The sequence below is a fragment of the Dictyostelium purpureum genome, assembly GCF_000190715.1.
Source record: "Dictyostelium purpureum unplaced genomic scaffold DICPUscaffold_8, whole genome shotgun sequence".
NCBI lineage: Eukaryota > Evosea > Eumycetozoa > Dictyosteliales > Dictyosteliaceae > Dictyostelium > Dictyostelium purpureum.
In genome coordinates, this window is record NW_003519345.1 from 87611 (window position 1) to 107028 (window position 19418).

At 25.4% G+C, this 19418-nt stretch overlaps 9 protein-coding genes across 9 annotated transcripts; 3 read left to right on the forward strand and 6 right to left on the reverse strand.

Moving 5' to 3' along the window:
- Window positions 1-23: 23 nt before the first annotated feature.
- DICPUDRAFT_85868 (uncharacterized protein) lies at window positions 24-1580 on the forward strand (the record flags this gene model as incomplete). The annotated part of the gene is made up of 2 exons (XM_003283427.1): window positions 24-97; window positions 293-1580. The coding sequence occupies 2 exons, from the start codon at window positions 24-26 to the stop codon at window positions 1578-1580; spliced, it is 1362 nt and encodes a 453-aa protein (XP_003283475.1).
- A 293-nt stretch (window positions 1581-1873) lies between these two features.
- Window positions 1874-2295, reverse strand: DICPUDRAFT_85869 (splicing factor 3B subunit 5; the record flags this gene model as incomplete). The annotated part of the gene is made up of 3 exons (XM_003283460.1): window positions 1874-1942; window positions 2014-2137; window positions 2210-2295. 3 exons carry the CDS (start codon window positions 2293-2295, stop codon window positions 1874-1876), a joined length of 279 nt encoding a protein of 92 aa, XP_003283508.1.
- Window positions 2296-2529: 234 nt separating this feature from the next.
- DICPUDRAFT_25909 (uncharacterized protein) lies at window positions 2530-3691 on the reverse strand (the record flags this gene model as incomplete). Its single annotated transcript, XM_003283461.1, has 3 exons — window positions 2530-2574; window positions 2648-3423; window positions 3580-3691. The coding sequence occupies 3 exons, from the start codon at window positions 3689-3691 to the stop codon at window positions 2530-2532; spliced, it is 933 nt and encodes a 310-aa protein (XP_003283509.1).
- Window positions 3692-4274: 583 nt separating this feature from the next.
- Window positions 4275-5405, forward strand: DICPUDRAFT_74474 (uncharacterized protein; the record flags this gene model as incomplete). The annotated part of the gene is made up of 1 exon (XM_003283428.1): window positions 4275-5405. The coding sequence occupies one exon, from the start codon at window positions 4275-4277 to the stop codon at window positions 5403-5405; it is 1131 nt and encodes a 376-aa protein (XP_003283476.1).
- Window positions 5406-5532: 127 nt separating this feature from the next.
- On the reverse strand, window positions 5533-8310 carry DICPUDRAFT_147176 (uncharacterized protein; the record flags this gene model as incomplete). The annotated part of the gene is made up of 5 exons (XM_003283462.1): window positions 5533-6257; window positions 6389-6792; window positions 6858-7084; window positions 7164-7327; window positions 7635-8310. 5 exons carry the CDS (start codon window positions 8308-8310, stop codon window positions 5533-5535), a joined length of 2196 nt encoding a protein of 731 aa, XP_003283510.1.
- A 691-nt stretch (window positions 8311-9001) lies between these two features.
- DICPUDRAFT_93471 (uncharacterized protein) lies at window positions 9002-9906 on the reverse strand (the record flags this gene model as incomplete). The annotated part of the gene is made up of 3 exons (XM_003283463.1): window positions 9002-9498; window positions 9598-9762; window positions 9882-9906. The coding sequence occupies 3 exons, from the start codon at window positions 9904-9906 to the stop codon at window positions 9134-9136; spliced, it is 555 nt and encodes a 184-aa protein (XP_003283511.1). The 3' UTR covers window positions 9002-9133.
- Window positions 9907-10783: 877 nt separating this feature from the next.
- On the forward strand, window positions 10784-12681 carry DICPUDRAFT_91113 (uncharacterized protein). The gene is made up of 3 exons (XM_003283429.1): window positions 10784-10816; window positions 11041-11599; window positions 11691-12681. The coding sequence occupies exons 1-3, from the start codon at window positions 10799-10801 to the stop codon at window positions 12551-12553; spliced, it is 1440 nt and encodes a 479-aa protein (XP_003283477.1). The 5' UTR covers window positions 10784-10798; the 3' UTR covers window positions 12554-12681.
- Window positions 12682-12715: 34 nt separating this feature from the next.
- Window positions 12716-16746, reverse strand: DICPUDRAFT_147179 (uncharacterized protein; the record flags this gene model as incomplete). Its single annotated transcript, XM_003283464.1, has 4 exons — window positions 12716-14910; window positions 15361-15642; window positions 15713-16340; window positions 16411-16746. 4 exons carry the CDS (start codon window positions 16744-16746, stop codon window positions 12716-12718), a joined length of 3441 nt encoding a protein of 1146 aa, XP_003283512.1.
- Window positions 16747-17038: 292 nt separating this feature from the next.
- Window positions 17039-18674, reverse strand: DICPUDRAFT_147180 (uncharacterized protein; the record flags this gene model as incomplete). Its single annotated transcript, XM_003283465.1, has 2 exons — window positions 17039-18402; window positions 18494-18674. 2 exons carry the CDS (start codon window positions 18672-18674, stop codon window positions 17039-17041), a joined length of 1545 nt encoding a protein of 514 aa, XP_003283513.1.
- Window positions 18675-19418: the final 744 nt, after the last annotated feature.

The following is a 19418-nucleotide window of genomic DNA, read 5'->3' on the forward strand; positions in this document are numbered from 1 at the left end:
AAAAATAACAAATAAATAATATAATGAGAATATTAAAAAAATATTTACCAATTTTATTGGTTTTATGTTTATCGGCCACAGTATTATCACAAAGTAGGTAAATATATATTTTTTTTAATATATAATAATTTATTAATATTTTTTTTTTTTTTTTTTATAAAACAGGTAGTGCAAGTACTGCTGCAAGTAATAGTGCAAGTACTGCTGCAAGTACTGCAAGTACTGCCGCAACTTCCAGTGAAACTGCCGGTGCAAATACCAGTGAACCTGCTGGTGGTAGTACTAGTCCAAGTGACTACTGTTCGGTGTTAAAAGAAGCATTAACTTTTTATAAAATGAATAGAGCTGGTCGTTTACCTGACAACGATATTCCATGGAGAGGAGATTCAGCACTAGCAGATTCAAGTCCAAGTGGTAAAAAAGATGCAAATGGAGATGGAGATTTAAGTGGAGGCTATTTTGATGCTGGCGACGGTGTTAAATTTGGACTTCCAATGACTTACTCAATGACAATGTTAGGTTGGGCCTATACCGAATATGAAAGTAAAATTGACGGTTGTGGTTTAACTGGTTTATTCCAAGATACAATTAAATATGGTACTGATTGGATTATTGCTGCACACACTGGCGATAATGAATTTGCTGCACAAGTTGGTGATGGTAATTTAGATCATTCATATTGGGGACCACCAGAAAATATGACCATGGAAAGACCTACCTTTATGATTAGTGCAGACGAACCAGGCACTGAAGTTGCTTGTGAAGCTGCATCTGCCTTAGCTGCTGCCTCAATAGTTTTCAAATCTGCAAATGCAGACTATGCAGCCACTTGTTTAGAACATGCTAAAACTTTATATAATTTTGGTGATACACATCGTGGTGTCTATTCTGATGTTGTTACAAATGCTAAAAGTTTCTACAACTCTTGGTCAGGCTATAAAGATGAGCTTGTATGGGGAGCTATTTGGTTATACAAAGCCACTGAAGATGAAACTTATTTAACTAAAGCCCAAGAATACTATACTGAATTTGGTGTAGGTACAATGGCCCAGTCAAACTCCCATGATTGGGATCTTAAAGCTCCAGGTTGTGCTCTCTTGTTATCTAAAATTGCTTCAAACTCTTCTGCTGCTGCTGACTTTGAAAGTTGGTTAAAATTCTGGCAACCAGGTGGAGGTGTTACCTATACCCCAGGTGGTCTTGCATGGATTAGAGAATGGGGTCCAGCCCGTTACGCCGCTACATCCGCTTTCCTTGCTTCATTAGCCGGTACTGATGATGGTACTAAATTCACCAAAGCCCAAATTTCATACATCTTGGGTGATAATCCAAATAAACAATCATTTGTTGTTGGAATTGGTCCAAACGCTCCAATTAACCCACATCATCGTGCTGCCCATCACTCTACAACCAACGATATTAATAATCCAGTTAATAATCTATACCTCTTAAAAGGAGCTCTAGTTGGTGGACCAGGTTCTGATGATGCCTTTAAAGATGACAGAACAAATTACATTTCAAATGAAGTCGCCACCGACTATAATGCCGGTTTCGTTGGCGCTGTTGCCTCTTTATGTTAAACATTTATACATAATTTACCGCAAATCATCTATATGTACTTTTAAAAAATCTATTGTTGATTAAACAAATTTAGAATATTTAGTTTAAAAAAAATAATAAATATAAACAGTAAAAAAAAACTAATTTTAAAAGCTACCTTTATTTAAATATTTACAATGATTTTATTTTGAAACTTTTATTACTATTGTTATTACAATTCTATTACCTAAAATAATACCTCTATTGTTTTAGATTTTTTTTTTTGTTATATTTCTTTATTTATATACATTTTTAATTTTTTTAAAATTTTTTTTTAATTATCTTTTTCTAAATCCATTGTATCTTTAATTTTTGGTGGTGGTCCACATGGTGAAATCATTTTCTATATAAATATAATAAATATATTAGTAAAAAAATTATTATAGTATTATAAAAATTAAAATTAATATTTACACTTAATGTATTATATTTAACTCTTCCAACTGATTCATTTTCTGCAATAGAAAATAATGATAAAAATGATTGATGTCCAATAAATGATGAAAGTGAGTCTCTATGTTGATTTGTTAACCATTCACTATAAGGAAAAAAAAAAAATTGGTATGATGCAAAATAATTTAATATAATTAAATAATGGTTAATAACTTACTGTTTTGTTATATCAGCATGTCCAGTTCCTACATATCTCATTTGGAGATGTTCCAATTGACTATTTAATGATTCTCTTTCTGACATTTTCTGATTTTATTAAATATGTAAATCGTTTTTAAATAAAAATTAATTAATTTTGGGTGTGAATTAAAAAAAATGAAAGAAAAATGAAAAAAAAGTAAAAAAATAAAAATTTGAAAAATTAAAAAAAAAATAAAAATTTTTTTTTTTCCATTCTAAAAAATTTATAAACACTGATAAATTTTGGTTATTTGATCAAAATCTTTTTTTAATTGATCAATTAAATAATAAATTTTTTTATTTTGAAAGTAAGATTTTAAATTGTTCCCAAAATACAAGAGTCTAAAAAAAAAAAAAAAATGTTAGTAAAAGTTGTAAAAAAAAAACTTTTATAAATAAAAATTAATAAATTTACCAAAACTGTGTGTGGTCCTAATCTAATATAATGAGCCCAAAAACCTTTATATAATGCCATAAATCCCTCTTTCTTGGTAGTTTTAACAATACAATCCATTAAACCTTTATAGATTTCACCATGGGTGTTACCTTTACCTTGATAATATAATCTGGTTCTGGCTACATCAAAAGGATTCATACCAACAGTAACAAAGAAACCTGCAACCAAACTTGAAAGTAAATGAGAGTAAATACCTTCCTCTACGAAGTTAAGCACAAGGTTTTTACAGGAACCATAAGTTGATAATTGAATTGCTGAGCCAACAGCAGTTCTTTGAGATGATGTGGCCATACCTCTAGTTAAACCTCTGACACCCTCTTTTGAAAGAATTTGTTTGAATGCTGAATATGATGATGTATAATTTGTAAATTGAGGATCGTTTGCATACATTTTAGCAGCTTGCATTCTCACTTTAACCAAATCGAATGGAGACCCCATTGCGGCACCTATTGCACCTGCTGTTGCGCCACTGATTAAATTTTTAATAAAAAAATAGTCTTGACCTGGATTTGCCCCTAATGCATTAGATATTACATCAAAACTACCCAATCTAATACCTTGCATTGTTGCTTGTGATAAATAAGCAGGAAACAAGCCGCCTTGTAATCCTCTCAAACCTTCGGTTCTATATATTTTTTTGAATGCATCCACTACACCACTATAAATTCTTGCTGATAATTGTAATTCGCCCTGTAACTGCAATCTAGTTTTAACTAATTCAATAGGATTTGTAACTTTGATTTTTTATTAAATTAAAAAGAAACATTAATAATTTTAAATTTTAAAAAATATCTCCTTTTTTTTTTTTTTTAATTTAAAAAACACAAAAACCACAAATAAAAAAAATAAATAAAAAAAAAAAAGGTATTGTGAAATAAAACAATACATACCAGTTGTAGCACAAATTGAAGCTAAACTTCCACTAACAAAACCTATGGCTACAGTGTTATTACCATTAGCTTTAATTTGTGTAAGTGGTGTTATTGGTTTAACATTACTCATTTTACTATTATTTTTTTAAAATTTTAATTTTTTTATAAATATAAATAATTTATATTTATAAAATTGAAATTAAAAAAAAAGTAAGATTTATTAAATAATAAATAAATAAATAAATAAATAAAAAAAAAAGATATTACTAAAATAATAATTCCAATCGCTTTTTAAAACAAAATGAAAAAAATTTTAAAAAAATAAAATTTAAAAAAAAAAAAAAAAAAATAAAAAATAAAAAATTAAAAAATTAAAAAAAATAAAATTTCAAAAATTTATTCAAACAAATAATAATATTTAATAATTAATATTTCAGACTATATAATATTAAATAAATGTAAATATTATACATATTATACATATCATATAATATTATAAATATGTATATATACACTCCACATGTGTAATTTTAGATTTTTAATCATAAAAATATCTAAATAAAAAAATAAAAATTATAATAATAATTTCATTTATGGAATCTAAACACACTATCCTAGTTTCTTAAAAAAAAAAAAAATTTATATTTTTAATTAAAAAAAAAATGAAAAAAAAAAAAAAAAAATTTTTAATAAAGATACAAAAATATAATAAAATGAAAATTATTATTTATATTTTTTTATTATTAATAATAATCAATTATATTGTGGCTTTTGAAAACCCTAACAATCAAACCATAGAACAACTTCCTCAAACCGTACCATGCAAACCATATAACAACGTTACCGATGGAGGTTTAGAGAAATACAACATAACCCTTTATGAATACTATTTTGTATCCACTGATACAATACAACCAGGAGATGGAGATTCATATGGAGAAACTACTTTTTTTAAAAATTTTATTATTGAAAAAGGTGTACCATTTTTATTTAAAGATGTTCAAGGCATTTCAGACTACCCATATGTTTCAATGTTTTATGATGGTGATAATATATGTGCTATTTATGCACAGAAATACGAAACCGAAGTAGGATATGACATGAACTGTGTAGAAAACTGTATAAATCCAGTTAAGGAGCCAATAGGCAATGGAATTATTGCCCTATATTACAACTCACTCTTTATGGATGGAGATAAGAAAATAGGATATTCATTTAAATACTCACCACTTAACAGCACAACTCCAGAACCAATTAATGCTTGTGAAGAAATGTTTGTTCCAAAATCCTCTTATTCTGGAAGCTATGACCCAGAAACCATTACACTATCCATTGTAAACTATACACAAGTAACATCATACTCATCAAAACCAACCATCAATAGCCAATATAGCATTACACTCGAAAAAGAAGTACCTCTATACCTAGGGACTATGTTTAATTATACATCGCAAATAACTTTTTTATATAAAGATAACCAATTCTGCTCCTATGTAAACGAATATTCCGAAAGACTACTATGCTACCCAGGCTCAACCTATTACCAATACTTTTATTGTAATCAAGCTTGTATAAGTTTAGATAAAAAAAACACTACAATTACCTTATACTCCTATGATACTGATTGTAATGGTTATTATTCGTATGTTACTTCCTTATTGGTATCTCTTCCACAACCCTATCATCCAAACTCCGATAGTAATAGTAATAACAATAATAACAACAATAATAACAATAATAGTAACAATAGTAATAATAGCTCAAGCAATTTAAATATAATAAAAACCAATTTGTTATTTTTCCTTACTTTGATTTTAACTTTGATTTTCGTTGGTAATATATAATAAAAAACTATAAATAAATAAAAAAACAATAAAATCTTTTTTTATAAAATATTTTATAATAAATAATTTTTTATTTTTTTAATTTTAAAATTTTACAGGTCAATTTGTTTTGAATATTTATTAAAGTTTATTGTTTCCAGCCATCCATTCCAAGAGTTTGGGCAAGTTGTGAAATGTTGGCTAAGATTTCTGGGCTGGCACCGTCGTGAGTTGGAAAATTTGAAGATTCTGAATAGTAGTTAGGAAGGTTGTTAAAAAAATTGGAAGAGTTAGAGCTATAAAAATTAGGGTTATAATTACTATTATTATTATTATTATTATTTCCATATGATGCTGAGTTATTTGAATTATTTTTATTCATGTTGTTGTTTATATTTGAGATGTTGTTATTATTATTTGAACTAATATAATTTGAACTAGAGTTGTTATTTGAGTTATTATTTGGGTTGTTGTTACGATTCATATTATTATTAATATTCATATTATTCATGTTATTCATGTTTATATTGCTATTCATATTGTTGTTGATATTGCTGTTCATATTGTTGTTGATATTGTTATTCATATTGTTGTTCATATTGCTGTTCATATTATTGTTTATATTGTTGCTATTGTTCATATTACTTGCCAAACCACCCATATTACTATTATTTACCCAATTACTATTGTTATTTGAACTATTATTACTATTACTATTATTATTATTGTAGTTATTATTGTTTTGGTTTTGGCTGTAATTATTTGTCATGTTACTATATAAACTATTTCCATCGTAATAATTTGGATTGTTGCTAAAACTGTTGCTATTATTGTTATAATTACTTGTTTGATTATTGTTATAATTATTATTACCTGTGAAAAAAAAGTTAATTTTAAAAAAGAAAAATATGTGGTTAATAGATTCAAACTCAGTAAAACTAAAAAATAAAATGAAAATAAAAATAAAAGCTGTTTTTTCTAAAAACTATTATAAGAATACATACGGTTAAAATCGTCACGTCTTCTATAGTCTGGATTACGATCGCTTTGATAAACATTTCTAATTGGCCCACTCTTAAAATTGTTGTTATTATTATAGTTATTTCCCATACTATTCATATTTCTCTTATTTCTATTATCTTCGTTATCGTTATTACGATTATTATAATTATTACGATTATTGTTCATTCTATTGTTATTACCACCATTGCTATTATTATTATTGTTATTATTATTATTATTATTATTATTATTAATATTATTTTTTCTACCCTCGTATGCATCAATAATAGCTGGGATTTCTTTTGGTGTGTAATAAGCCAAATCTAATGTTTGGTCAAGCAATTTTTGGCCATTGGCTTCTGCCAAAGCTTTTTCACATGCTCTTAAATCATAAAATTCAACAAGTCTATAGTAAATAGTAATTAGTATTTATGTCTCCTTTTAAAATAAAAAAATTAAATGTATGCATACCCTTGGTCACGATTAAATTCTGTAACATCTTTAATATCTCCATAACTTGAAAAAAATGTTCTTAACTCATTTTGGGGAAGATTACGATTTTTAACGTGAATAAAACCTGCATTATCTTCAATACCACTCTCTTCTTTTGGAATTGAAAAATGAATATCAATAGATCTACCATCGAGTGTAGTACCTTGAATTTCATTTTTTGCTCTCTCGGCATCTCTCAAATCATACTATTTAAAATTAAAAAGGAAATTTTCAATTAGTACATTATAATGGTTAAAAAATAATTTTCTATAAACTTAGGCTTACAAATGTAATAAAAGCAATACCTCTTGACTCCAATAATGAAAATGTTTTTTTAATTTCACCAATCTTTGAAAATATCTTTACAATCTCTGACTCAGAACAACTATATGCAACATTACGAACAAATAAGGTTCTACCTAATTTTTCTTTTTCTCCAATTACCTTACCTTTATTATTTATTTTTTTTTTATTTTATTTATTTATTTTTTTAATTGTGTGAATAATATTATATTATATTTTTTTTTATATTTTTTTTTTTTTTTGTAATATAAAAACAAATAAATGGGAAAAAAAAAATAAAAAAAAATAAATAAAAGAATAAAAAGTTAAATTATTAAAATTAAGTTCATTCAAAATTAAAATGAATTTAGAGAATGAAAATTATTATAATTTTTGTGGTATTGAAAAAATATTTAATTAATTAAATGTTAGTAAATTCAAAAATATCTATAAAAATAAAGTCTAAAAATTTACCATTATTATCTTTAATTAAAATTGGGCCATCATGATTAGTAAATGATTTTGGGAGTGTAAGTTTCTTATTACCATTATTGTTGTTGTTGTTGCTGTGTTGATTACTATTACCATTGCTATGTTGATTATTGTTATAGTTGTTGTTCATATTACCCATTCCCATATTATTATTGTTGTTGTTGTTGTTCATGGGTACGTTCATATTATTATTCATATTATTATTAATGTTGCTATTGTTGGTACTGTTATAGCTGTTATTATAATTATTATTGGTGTTGTTATTATAGGTCATATTATAATTACTATTCATATTCATATTTTGATTGCTGCTGTTATTATTGTTGTTCCCATTATTTTGATTATTATTGTTATAATTGTTGTTATTATTATTTATATATGAATTACCACCCATATTTGGATTATAATTACCGCCCATGCCACTTCCCATCATCATACTAGGGTTATTATTGTTGTTACTACTATTATTATTGTTATTACTGTTGTTGCTGCTGTTCATCCCACCTCCCATCATCATATTACTATTCATTCCACCCATATTCCCGAGCGAGTTGTTATTTCCATTGTTATTGTTGTAATTTCGATTCATATTATTGTTTCTATTATTATTACTACTGTTACTGTTGCTGTTATTATTATTTGTATTTGTATTGTTCATTATTAATTCAATCCTAAAAATAATAAGAAGTTGGTTTTTTTTTTTTTTTTTTTTTTTTTTTTTTTTTTTTTTTTTTTTTTTGCTTCTTAATTAATCGTTTAAATATATCAATTCAGTCTTTTAAAGTAAAATTAAACTTTATTACTACTATTAAAATAATAAAAATATATAAATTAATGTGGTGTGTATTGTATAGAAAAAAAAAATAAAAAAAATGAAAAAAAAAAATGAAAAAAATAATAAAAAAAAATTTTAAAAAAATTTTAAAAAAAAAAAAAATAAAATTTTTTTTAAATTATTTTTTTTAAATTTTTTTTAAATTTTTTTAGCTTTTTTTAACTACCAAAAATATTCGTTATAATGGATTTTTGTAAATTTTAACAAATTATGGAAAAAAAAAAAAAAAAATTTTTTAATATTTTAGCCTTTATTATTTTGAAAATAAAAAGTCCTTAATAAATTTACTATTAAAATTTACAAATGAAAAAAAAATTAAAAAAAAAAAGAAATTTTATTAGGTAATTCTGAGTGTGGGTGTGGGTGAGCGAACTAGGGTTAAATAAATAAAATGAAAAAAATAAAAAAGAAAAAAAATTAATTTAAATTTAAAAATTAAAAATTCCATATCTGGGCAATATTAAAAAAAGAAAAAAATAAATAATTATTAAGATAAAAAAATTTATATTTTGTTGGATTTATTTTTAAAAAATATAGTGATTTTACAACTTTTTATTAAATAGATAGAATTTTTTACAAATATGGGTTTTTTTTTTCTTTTTTTTTTGTTGTTTTTTTTTTTTTTTAAATGAGAGCAACAGCAAGCTTATTGTTGTTGAACGTCATTGTGGTGTGAGAAATAATCATTACCGCCACCACCTGAAACACTGACTGAAAGACCTGGGTCTAAAGTTGAGGTATAATCAGTGTGTGATGATTGTGGGCCTGAAGCAGCACCGGTTCTTCTGAAAGCATCATTACCACCGGCTGGGGCTTGTTTACCAATATCAGTGGTTGGGTTGTATTCTGAAACAGATGATTGTGGACCTGAAGCAGCACCGGTTCTTCTGAAAGCATCATTACCACCGGCTGGGGCTTGTTTACCAATATCGGTGGTTGGGTTGTATTCTGAAACTGATGATTGTGGGCCTGAGGCAGCACCGGTTCTTCTGAAACCATCATTGCCACCAGCTGGAGCTTGTTTACCAATATCTTGGGTTGGGTTGTATTCTGAAACAGATGATTGTGGGCCTGAAGCAGCACCGGTTCTTCTGAAACCATCATTGCCACCAGCTGGAGCTTGTTTACCGATATCGGTGGTTGGTGTGTAAGCAGAGGTGGATGATTGTGGACCTGAGGCAGCACCAGTTCTTCTGAAACCGTCAGAACCTGATGGTGATGAACCAACACTCTTTCCTGGGTCTAATTTTGGTTGGTAGTTTGAAGTTGATGAACCTATTATTATAATAATTTAAAAGATTATTAATTTAATTTTTTTTTATTTTTTTTTTTAATTAAACAAAATTTTTTTTTAGATTTTGTTTGAATAAATAAGTTTAATAAGAAAAACATACCTGGACCTGCTAATGAACGACGCATTTTCTAATTATTAAAAATAAGATTAATTAGTTTAATGTTTTGATATTTTTTTTATTTTTATTTTTATTTTTTTATTTTTAATTTTATTTTTTTTCTTTTAAATCTTAAATTATTTTTATTTTAAACAAATAATATGCAAAAATACTTACAATATATATATGTATAAATAGATAAATAAATAAATTTAATAATTAAAAAAGAAAAAAAAAAAAATTATATTTAAATTTTTTATGAAAAAAAAAAAAAAATTATAAAAAAAATGAAAAAAAATAAAAAAAAATAAAAAATAAAAAATTTTCAAATAATTTCAGTTAGCTAAACCATTTAAAATTTTTTTTTAAATAATACAAGTGGGTACTGTCATGATGGGTTGTTAATTATTACATAATTTATTTATAATAACGATATAAAAAAAAACAATTAAAAAAATAAATAAAATAAAAAAAAATACAATTTAGATTTCTCTGTTAAAAAAAAAAAATAAATATAAAAATAATAAAACTAATAAATAAAGAAATAAAAAAAACAAATTAAACAAATAAAACAAATAAATAAAACTTTTTTTGGTTTTTTTAACCCAAAAAAAAAAAATTTTCTTTTTCCTTTTTATTTTTTTTATTATTTTTTTTTTTATTTTTATTTTTTAATTTTTTTATTTTGGTTATTTTAGAATAAAGAAATGTTATGATATCTTTATTTATTTATTTTATTAAAAAAACAAATAATTAGATTTTTGTAAAAAAAAAATAAATAAAATAAAATAAAATTTTAAAAAAATTTTATAAAATTTTTTTTAAATTTTTTTAAAAAAATCAGTTTCTTTTTTTTTTTATAAATTTTTTTTCTCTATAAATATTATTACACTTTTGTATTATAAGAACTATAATATAAAATGATTTCATTGGAAGATGTAAATATTACTATATAAACAATAATCATAGTCGTAATCATAATCAAAATTTTTTTTTTTTTTAAAAAAAGATATAAAAAAATAAAAAAGGGTGTTTTTCAAAAATATATAATCTTGTCTATTTCGCGACTTTATGTTTTTTTTTATTTCTTTTATTTAAATAGATATAGATTTAGATATAGATTAAAATAATAGATATTAATATTTTTAAATAATTTATTTAGTTATCACCAGAGTTATGGAAGAAACCGGATAAAGAAGGAGATTTGAGAAAACAAGGACACGTAGTTAGAAATTGGAAAAAAAGAAAATTTATTATCCAAAATGATATGTTATTTTATTTTAAAGAAAAAGAAGAAAGACCAGTTGGTGCAGTACCATTAAGAATGAGCAGAGTTTATGAAAACAAATCATTAGGTAAACAATACTGTTTTGAATTGGTATCACCAAGAATTAACAAAACTTTTTTCATTCAAGCAAATTCACAAGATGAAATGTTATCATGGATGAAAGCAGTTGAAAAAGGTTCAGAATACAGCACAGTTAGTCAACCATTTAATCTTAAGCACGAAGTACATGTCGATTTCAATAGTGCAACTGGTTTCTCTGGTTTACCAAAAGAATGGGAAGTCATTTTAAAATCATCAAACGTTTCAAAACAAGAAGTTTTAGATAAACCAAGTGAATGGCTCAGTGTTTTAGAATTTCAAGCTGGTAGAACTATGGATAAAACAAAATCTCAACAAATGTCACAATTACCAGATGAAAGCAATTATACATTAAGTAAAAATTCATATATATTATATAAAAGAGATTTTTTAAATTAATTTCATATTAACTTTTTATTTTTTTTAAATTATTTTAATAATAATAGGTGAGCTTGTATCAAAAGAAGATCCAACTAAAATTTATAAAAATATGACTAAAATTGGTGAAGGTGCAGCAGGTGAAGTATTTGTTGCTACATCATCAAAGAATAATAAAAGAGTTGCTATTAAGAAGATTGAAATTAATAATGACAATGCCAAATTATTAGTTACAGAAATTGCAATTATGAAGACCAGCCATCATGAAAATATTGTAAATTATATTGATAGTTATATTGTAGGTGATAAAGAATTATGGGTAGCTATGGAATTTATGGGTGGTGGTTGTCTCACCGATATTTTAGAAGCTTTCGATACAGTCAAAATGAACGAACCACAAATTGCTTACGTCGTTAGAGAAACCTTAAAAGCTCTCCAATACATTCACAGTCTTCATAGAATTCACAGAGATATCAAGAGTGACAACATTCTTTTAGGTAGTGAAGGTTCAGTTAAAATTGCAGATTTTGGTTATGCTGCTCAATTAACTCAAAAACAACAAAAAAGAAATACTGTCGTTGGTACTCCATATTGGATGGCTCCAGAGTTAATTAGAGGTCACGATTATGGTGTTAAAGTCGATATTTGGTCATTGGGTATTATGATGATGGAAATGGCAGAAGGTGAACCACCATACATGGATTTCCCACCACTTCGTGCTCTTTTCCTTATCACCACCAAAGGTATTCCACCACTTAAAGAGGGTTCCAAATGGAGTAAAACTTTCCAAGATTTTTTTAGTAAGTGTTTAGATATCAATGTTCAAAATCGTCCAGATGCCACCGATCTTTTAAAACATCCATTCATTGAAATGGCATGTGATCCATTAGAATTTAAACCATTAATTCAATTAGCAAGAGATTCTTCATAAAAATAGTAGTTATTTAGTAGTATAATATTAATATTTAAAAAAAAACAAAAGACAAAAAAAAATCAACTTTTTATTTATTTGTAATAATAGAAATAAACATTCATACAATATTTATACTTTTTTTTTTTTAAAACCTTTAATTATAATTTTTTTTATTTTTTTTTATTTTAATTTTATTATGTTATAGAATATTGGATCTAATAAATCTATAAAGTTTGTGCATTTTCTATTTACAATGATTGTTTTTAGATTATTGTTATGATAGTTCTTTGTGGAGATTAATGGACAACCATCATTGACAATTAAAGTTTGTAAATATGGGAACTTATCGATATTGATTCTTTCAGAGTAATCATAGTCGCCTAGTACCAATGTTTTAATGGAGTTCTTAAATGGTAATTCTAAAAATACAGTTTCTGGTGTCAAGTTTTCAGATAAATCGATATATTCTAAACTGTGTCTATCTTTTAATGTGAACAATTCTGGATCGATCGAAGCTCTAAACTCTTTTGGAACCTTGAATGTAATTAATTTGTTAAAGTTTCTTTCATATTGTTTATAATAGTTACAGCAATCTACAATGGTGTTTGGATTGGGTAGTTTGATTGGGAATTTATTATAGTTTTGATTTTTGATTTGCAATAGTTCTAAATTGGATGGTATTGAACCATCAACTATTCTATGATGATATCTTTTACCAAGTATAAGTGTTTTTAAGCTTTTTGGTAGCACATTAAGACCTATAATTGGTTCATTAAAAGTATCACCCAAGTTAAGATAGGTTAAAGATGATGGGAATAAATTATCTTCGGCCAATGGATTGCCTCCATCATTGTCAAAAATAATATCGATGAATTCGAGACTGGTTAAACTGGATGGGAACATGTTTGGTTCGAGTTTTTGATTAAAATGACCATTTCTAATAGTAAGATATTTTAAAGATTTTGATAGAATTGATGTTAAGTTTGAATTGGTTTCGCCTAAAGATGTAATATCTAGTACCTCCAAAGCATTTGGTAAACTTGTTATAGATTGCATATCTTTAACTTGTATTTTAATTGTTTTTAAACTTGATGGGAAATTAATTGGATCTTCAGAATCACAAATTGTATTAATTTCTAAATGTTTTAGTGAGGATGGAAGTTTGAATTTATTTGAAATTTTATAACATTTATCTGTTTTGAAACTTAAATTTTCACCATTATTTCTGTTAATTTTTAATTCTTGCAATCCACTTGGTAACTCATTACCATCTTTTATTGGGAATGTTGAATCCATAGTAAGGATTGATAGTTCTGTTAAGGAGTTGGGTAAAATTTCAGTTTTTAAAACTTCACCTGTGTGGATATAAAGTTTCTTTAAACCTTTTGGTAACCATGATAACACTACAGGAATTGTTGATGGAAACTTTAATTCTTTTAACATTGGTAATGTATTTTTAAAAGCATTTTGTGATAATTGGTCAAGAACAATCTTTGATTCGAATTCGAGTGTTTCTAGATTTAATACATTTGAAAATAAAGCTTTTAATTTGAGAGGTTCAGTTTCGTAGTCACCAAGATTGAAATGTTGGTCATCGACAATAGTGACTTTCTTGATCCAGCTCGGAATGGGTGTGAGAAAAGTTTTAACCGAGATTACCAATGACTCAATGTTTTTTGGTAACACTGTTTCTAAATCTTCTGCATCGTCAACTATAAAATTAAATTTTACTTTGTATAAATATTCCTTAAATTCAAATTCCAAAAGGTCTTCTAAGCTATCAAATTCTCTACATTCATAAAACATGCTAAAAAGTTTAGAATGTTGTCTGATTAATCCCCTTAAATAAACATTATTCCATATTGTATTAAAAAGTACATTGTTTGTATTGCTTTCTGGGTCATTTTTAATTGTGGTATCGTTTTCATTATTAATTATAGTGTCTGAGTCAATATTAACTGTAGCATCTGGGTCATTATTGGTAATTATTTCTGTTTCATTAATAGTTTTATTTTCTTCATTACTCTCTGAGTCAATACTGGGTATAGTTTCGTTTTCATTATTAATTATAGTGTCTGAGTCAATATTAACTGTAGCATCTGGGTCATTATTGGTAATTATTTCTGTTTCGTTAATAGTTATATTTTTTTCACTACTTCCTGAGTCAATACTGTGTATAGTTTCGATGTCGTTGTTAATTATGGTGTCTATTTTTATGTCATTATCGGCAATAATTTCTGTGTCATTATCGGTTATATTTTCTGTATCGTTATTGGTTATAATTTCTTGGTTATTTTCTACAGTTTCATTTTTAATTATAACTTTATTTTCATTGATAATTGGAATATTGTCTTGTTTAATAGTTTCGAAATTATCTGTATTATTAATTTCTTTATTTCTTTTTTTTAAAGTATTATTATTTAAATTATTATCATTGTAATTTTTAATTGAATCGTCAATATTATTATTTTGATCGATGAGATTATTATTTATATTAGTTTCAACAGTTGTTGGTTGTTTGAAAAAATTTGAAATAAATAAATAAATAAAATTAAAAATCCTTAAAAAAAACAAATATATTTTTTCCATTTTTATTTATGATTTTGTTAAAAAAATAATATATATATATTTTTATAAATTTTTATAAAAATCTAATTTAAAAAATATTTTTTCAATAAATTAAAAAAAAAAAAATAAAAAAAAAAAGAAAAAATTGGCTTTTTTGAATTATGTGAAAAATGATTATTTTAAAATAATGATTTTGATTCTTTATTTTAATTATTTTTTTTCGTGCAATAATTCTCTCTTTTTTAAAAGCAATTTACATTTGCCTTCATGAATTTTCTTTGAATTGTTTTTGTTTAAAAAGATTTCAATTATTTTTTCGGTTCCTTCAAGTAACAGGTATGTTTCATCTTTTGGAACAGGGTGGCTAATGGTATAGTCATATTGGTGATGAACTTTTATATCTTTACAGTGTAATTGATCAGGAAAATCACAAGCAAGTTGAACTCTGTTTTTATCTTGGCTAATTATACCTCCATATATTATGTGGTGAATATCCCAAGCAACTACTGTACCCAAAAAAGTAATGTGTGAGTTTCCATCTTTAATAATATTTAAAAAAAAAAAGTTAATAAAATATATTGGTTTATAAAATATTAAATTAATAATTACATATTCTAATATAGCCATCTTTATCTGCTCTTCCTTTTTTTTCAAATTCTTTATTTTGGGTATGAACTCTATCGATTATAGCATTGGATAGTGAATTATCTATTTCTCCAATGGTCTTGACAGAATAATCTTTGGTTCCTTCTTCAATAACATCATATACTATAAAATTTGTAAATTTACTTTCGTTGAGTGGTTGGCTTGGTTTTGTAATATCGAAAAGTTGGGGATCTTTGAAGGAAAATAATGGGTCTTTATTGAAAATAATTTTATCTATTGCATCATAGTTAAAATTGGTTTCAAAATTATGTTTCATATTCTCTAGGCAATCTAGTTGATCTGGGTGAAAGATAGATTTTAAATAAACCATTTCATTCCACATACCGAGATGAGATGCTATTAAATATGCCAATAATGTGATTGGATGGAACTCGTGCACTTTAGACTCTTCAGCTTCTTTAATATATTTAATATACGATTTTATTGTTTCGTGGGCTTTTGGTAATAATCTTTTACTTTGGTATGCTATTTTAAATCGAAGGACTATATAATGTATTATATGTACTTTATCTTTTTCTTCTAAATTATTATAATCTAATAAATCCCATATTTTTTCTAAATTTTTATATGTCTTTTTTTTTTTTAATAAAAATTAGTATTAAATATACTATTAAAAATTAAAGATTTGTTAATGGACTTACATGTGATGTTCTATTGCTTTGTTGTTCTATTGAAAAAAGTAAAAGTGAATGTTTGTATCTTTGGATTGGTGTTAGTTCACTTTTGTTTGGTTTTAATAATTCAGTATGAATTTTTACCACTTCTTCATCCATTGGCTGATCAGGTTTTATAGTCTGTAGTTTTTTTATAACACTTGGATCATCTGTAATATAGGGTGATGATGAAAAATATCTTTTTTCTATACTTGAAATAAAAACATTATTAATACTATTATTAAAGGAACTATTTTTAATATTGGTGATTCTATTATATTTCAAATAGTTTAAAACTATATTATTTCTAAATAATTTATTCATTTTGTGATTTAGATTTAAATCTTTTTTAAATAAAGGATAATGATGCACAGAAAAAAATAGTTTTTTATTTTTTTTACAGTTTCAAAAAATTTTTTGCAGATTTTTTTTTCCATTTTGTTTCTATAAGAAATAACATCAAATCATTTGTAATTATTTCAATGAAATATTTTAATGGTCATTAAGCTAAACTAAAATAATAGCAGATTCGGTGATATACACAAAAAGATTTTGTTTTTTATTTTTTATTTTTTATTTTTTATTTTATTTTTATTTATTTATTTATTTAAAATATTTATCTTAATAAACGGTCAATGGCCATATTAATATTTCCATTAGTTTGGGTTAAAGCGGTAATATTTGCAGCTCTGTCAGTGAAGCCCAATTCTTCTAATTGAGTAAGTTGAACGCTATATCTTTGTTCAGGTGGTTCTTGATTTTGTGTACTACTATTATTACCCATACCACCCATACCACCCATACCACCCATGCCACCAAAACCACCCATACCACCCATACCACTTAACATACTGAATGGATCCATTCCACCCATACCACCCATACCACCAGCACTATTATTACCCATACCACCCATACCACCCATACCACCACCAAATGGGCTAACACCATTATTTTGAAGAGTTTGCATAGCTTGTTGTATTTGCATCATTGCGTTAAGATTATCTGGATTTGAAAGCATATTCATAAATTGTGGACTTCTAAACATATCTCTCATTTGTGGGTTACTTTCCATCATTTCCCTCATTTGTGGGTTCATATTTATCATTTGTTCGAGCATAGCTGGGTTGTTGAGCATTTCTTGTACTTGAGGAGAACTCATCATGTTTCTCATTAATTCTGGTGAGAGTCCTCCGAATCCATTACCACCCATTCCACCCATTCCACCCATACCACCAAACATATTACCAAATGGATTATTTGTATTGCTATTAGTATTTCCTGTTGAACCATTGTTTGATTGTGGTGATCTATTACCACCAAATAAATTTGGGAATGGGGTCTGTTGATTTGGGGATCTGTTTGTACCTGTTGTGCTATTGTTGCTGTTTTCTGTTGTTGTTGATGGTGATGGTGATGATGACCATGGATTTGGTAATGGACTATTGTTTGGGTTTGGACCAGTATTTTCTTGAACAGGATTTGAGTTTGTTTGATTGTGAGACATTGCTTGTTGATTTGCGGCGTTCATTAATGGTTCTTGAATATTAGTATACATTCTACGTAATAAATTGAAACCTTCTGGATGATTTTCAATATTAATCATAGCTCTATCTGCATTTCTCATCATTTCTCTCATTAATTCTGGATTTCTCATCATTTCTAAAGTTTGACGAAGTTGTCTTGGGTCATTGAAAATATGTGACATTTCTGGATTGTTGTTAAGAACTTCTCTCATTTCTGGATTTCCCATTATCATCTGTCTAAAGATTTCTGGATTTTCAAAGAAACTATCCATCATTGGTGAGTTTATTGCATCTTGAAACATTTGATTGTTCATCATTTCGTTAATATGTTGTGGCATACCTGGAATACTTTGTGGTTGTGTATTATTTGGTGTTGGTACTTGTTGTTGTGGTGGAGGTGGGGCAGCACTATTACCACCACGTACTAAATGTACTGTATGACCCTCTTGAATTTCTAATAAAAGTAAATAATATTAATATTTTTCTATGGGTTATTTTTTGTTCAACTGAATATATAAGATATTCTATTTATTTTCCACACTTACTTAACTCTTCAAGAGTTTGATGATCTTTTAAAACTCTACCAGAATAAATAATTCTTTGTTGATCTGCTGGAATACTTGATTTTTGTGCAATAATCTTTTTAAAATCGGCTACAGTTATATTTAATTCTGCATCAACATCAAATTTATTATCTGTTGAAGATTTAATATTAATTTTTACCATTTTTTTTCTTTTCTAAATTTCTAAATTGTAAATATATATAATAATTTATTTATTTTTTTTAAAAAAATAAAAAAATAAAAAATAAAAAGGTTAATATTATTGTATTATTTTATGCTGTTTATTTTTGTTTGTATATGTATTTTTATTATTTTATTTTAATGAGATAGAAAAATATTATTTTTATTTTATGTATGAGAATTTTATTGAATTTGTATAGAATTATTGATGATTTTATTATATTTTGTTTTTTTACCTCTACTATATATATATCACAAATATAAAATTAATAATAAAAGAAAAATAAATTAAAAAATATTAAATTCAAAAAAAAAAATTAAAAAAAATAAAAAAAAAAATAAAAAAAAAATAAAAAAAATAAAAATTAAAAAAAATTTACAAAAAAATTAAAAAAAAAATTATATATAAATATTAATATTTATATAAATTAGGTGGGGGTATCTCTTTTTTTATAAATTTCATTTTATTATTATTTTTTAGTTGTTGTTGTTAATATTATTGTTTTTATCTTTTTCATTTAAAAATGATATCATAATATTTTAAATAAAAATAAAAACCAAATAAAAATCAATTTATGGAGAAGTTCAAAAAAATCCGATCCCAAAATAATATCCACCAATTCAAATGTCCGATCCTTTTAGCTTTGTTAAATTCAATCATATTACTAATTATTTTTATTTTAATTTTATAAATATCTAAATAAAGAAGCCACCCAAAAAAGCAAAT

What these genes read in the sequence shown, in the direction of transcription:
- DICPUDRAFT_91113 (XM_003283429.1), top strand. An exon ending in TGAAAGCAATTATACATTAA is followed by an intron (nt 11,600 to 11,690) that starts GTAAAAATTCAT and finishes TAATAATAATAG; the next exon opens with GTGAGCTTGTATCAAAAGAA.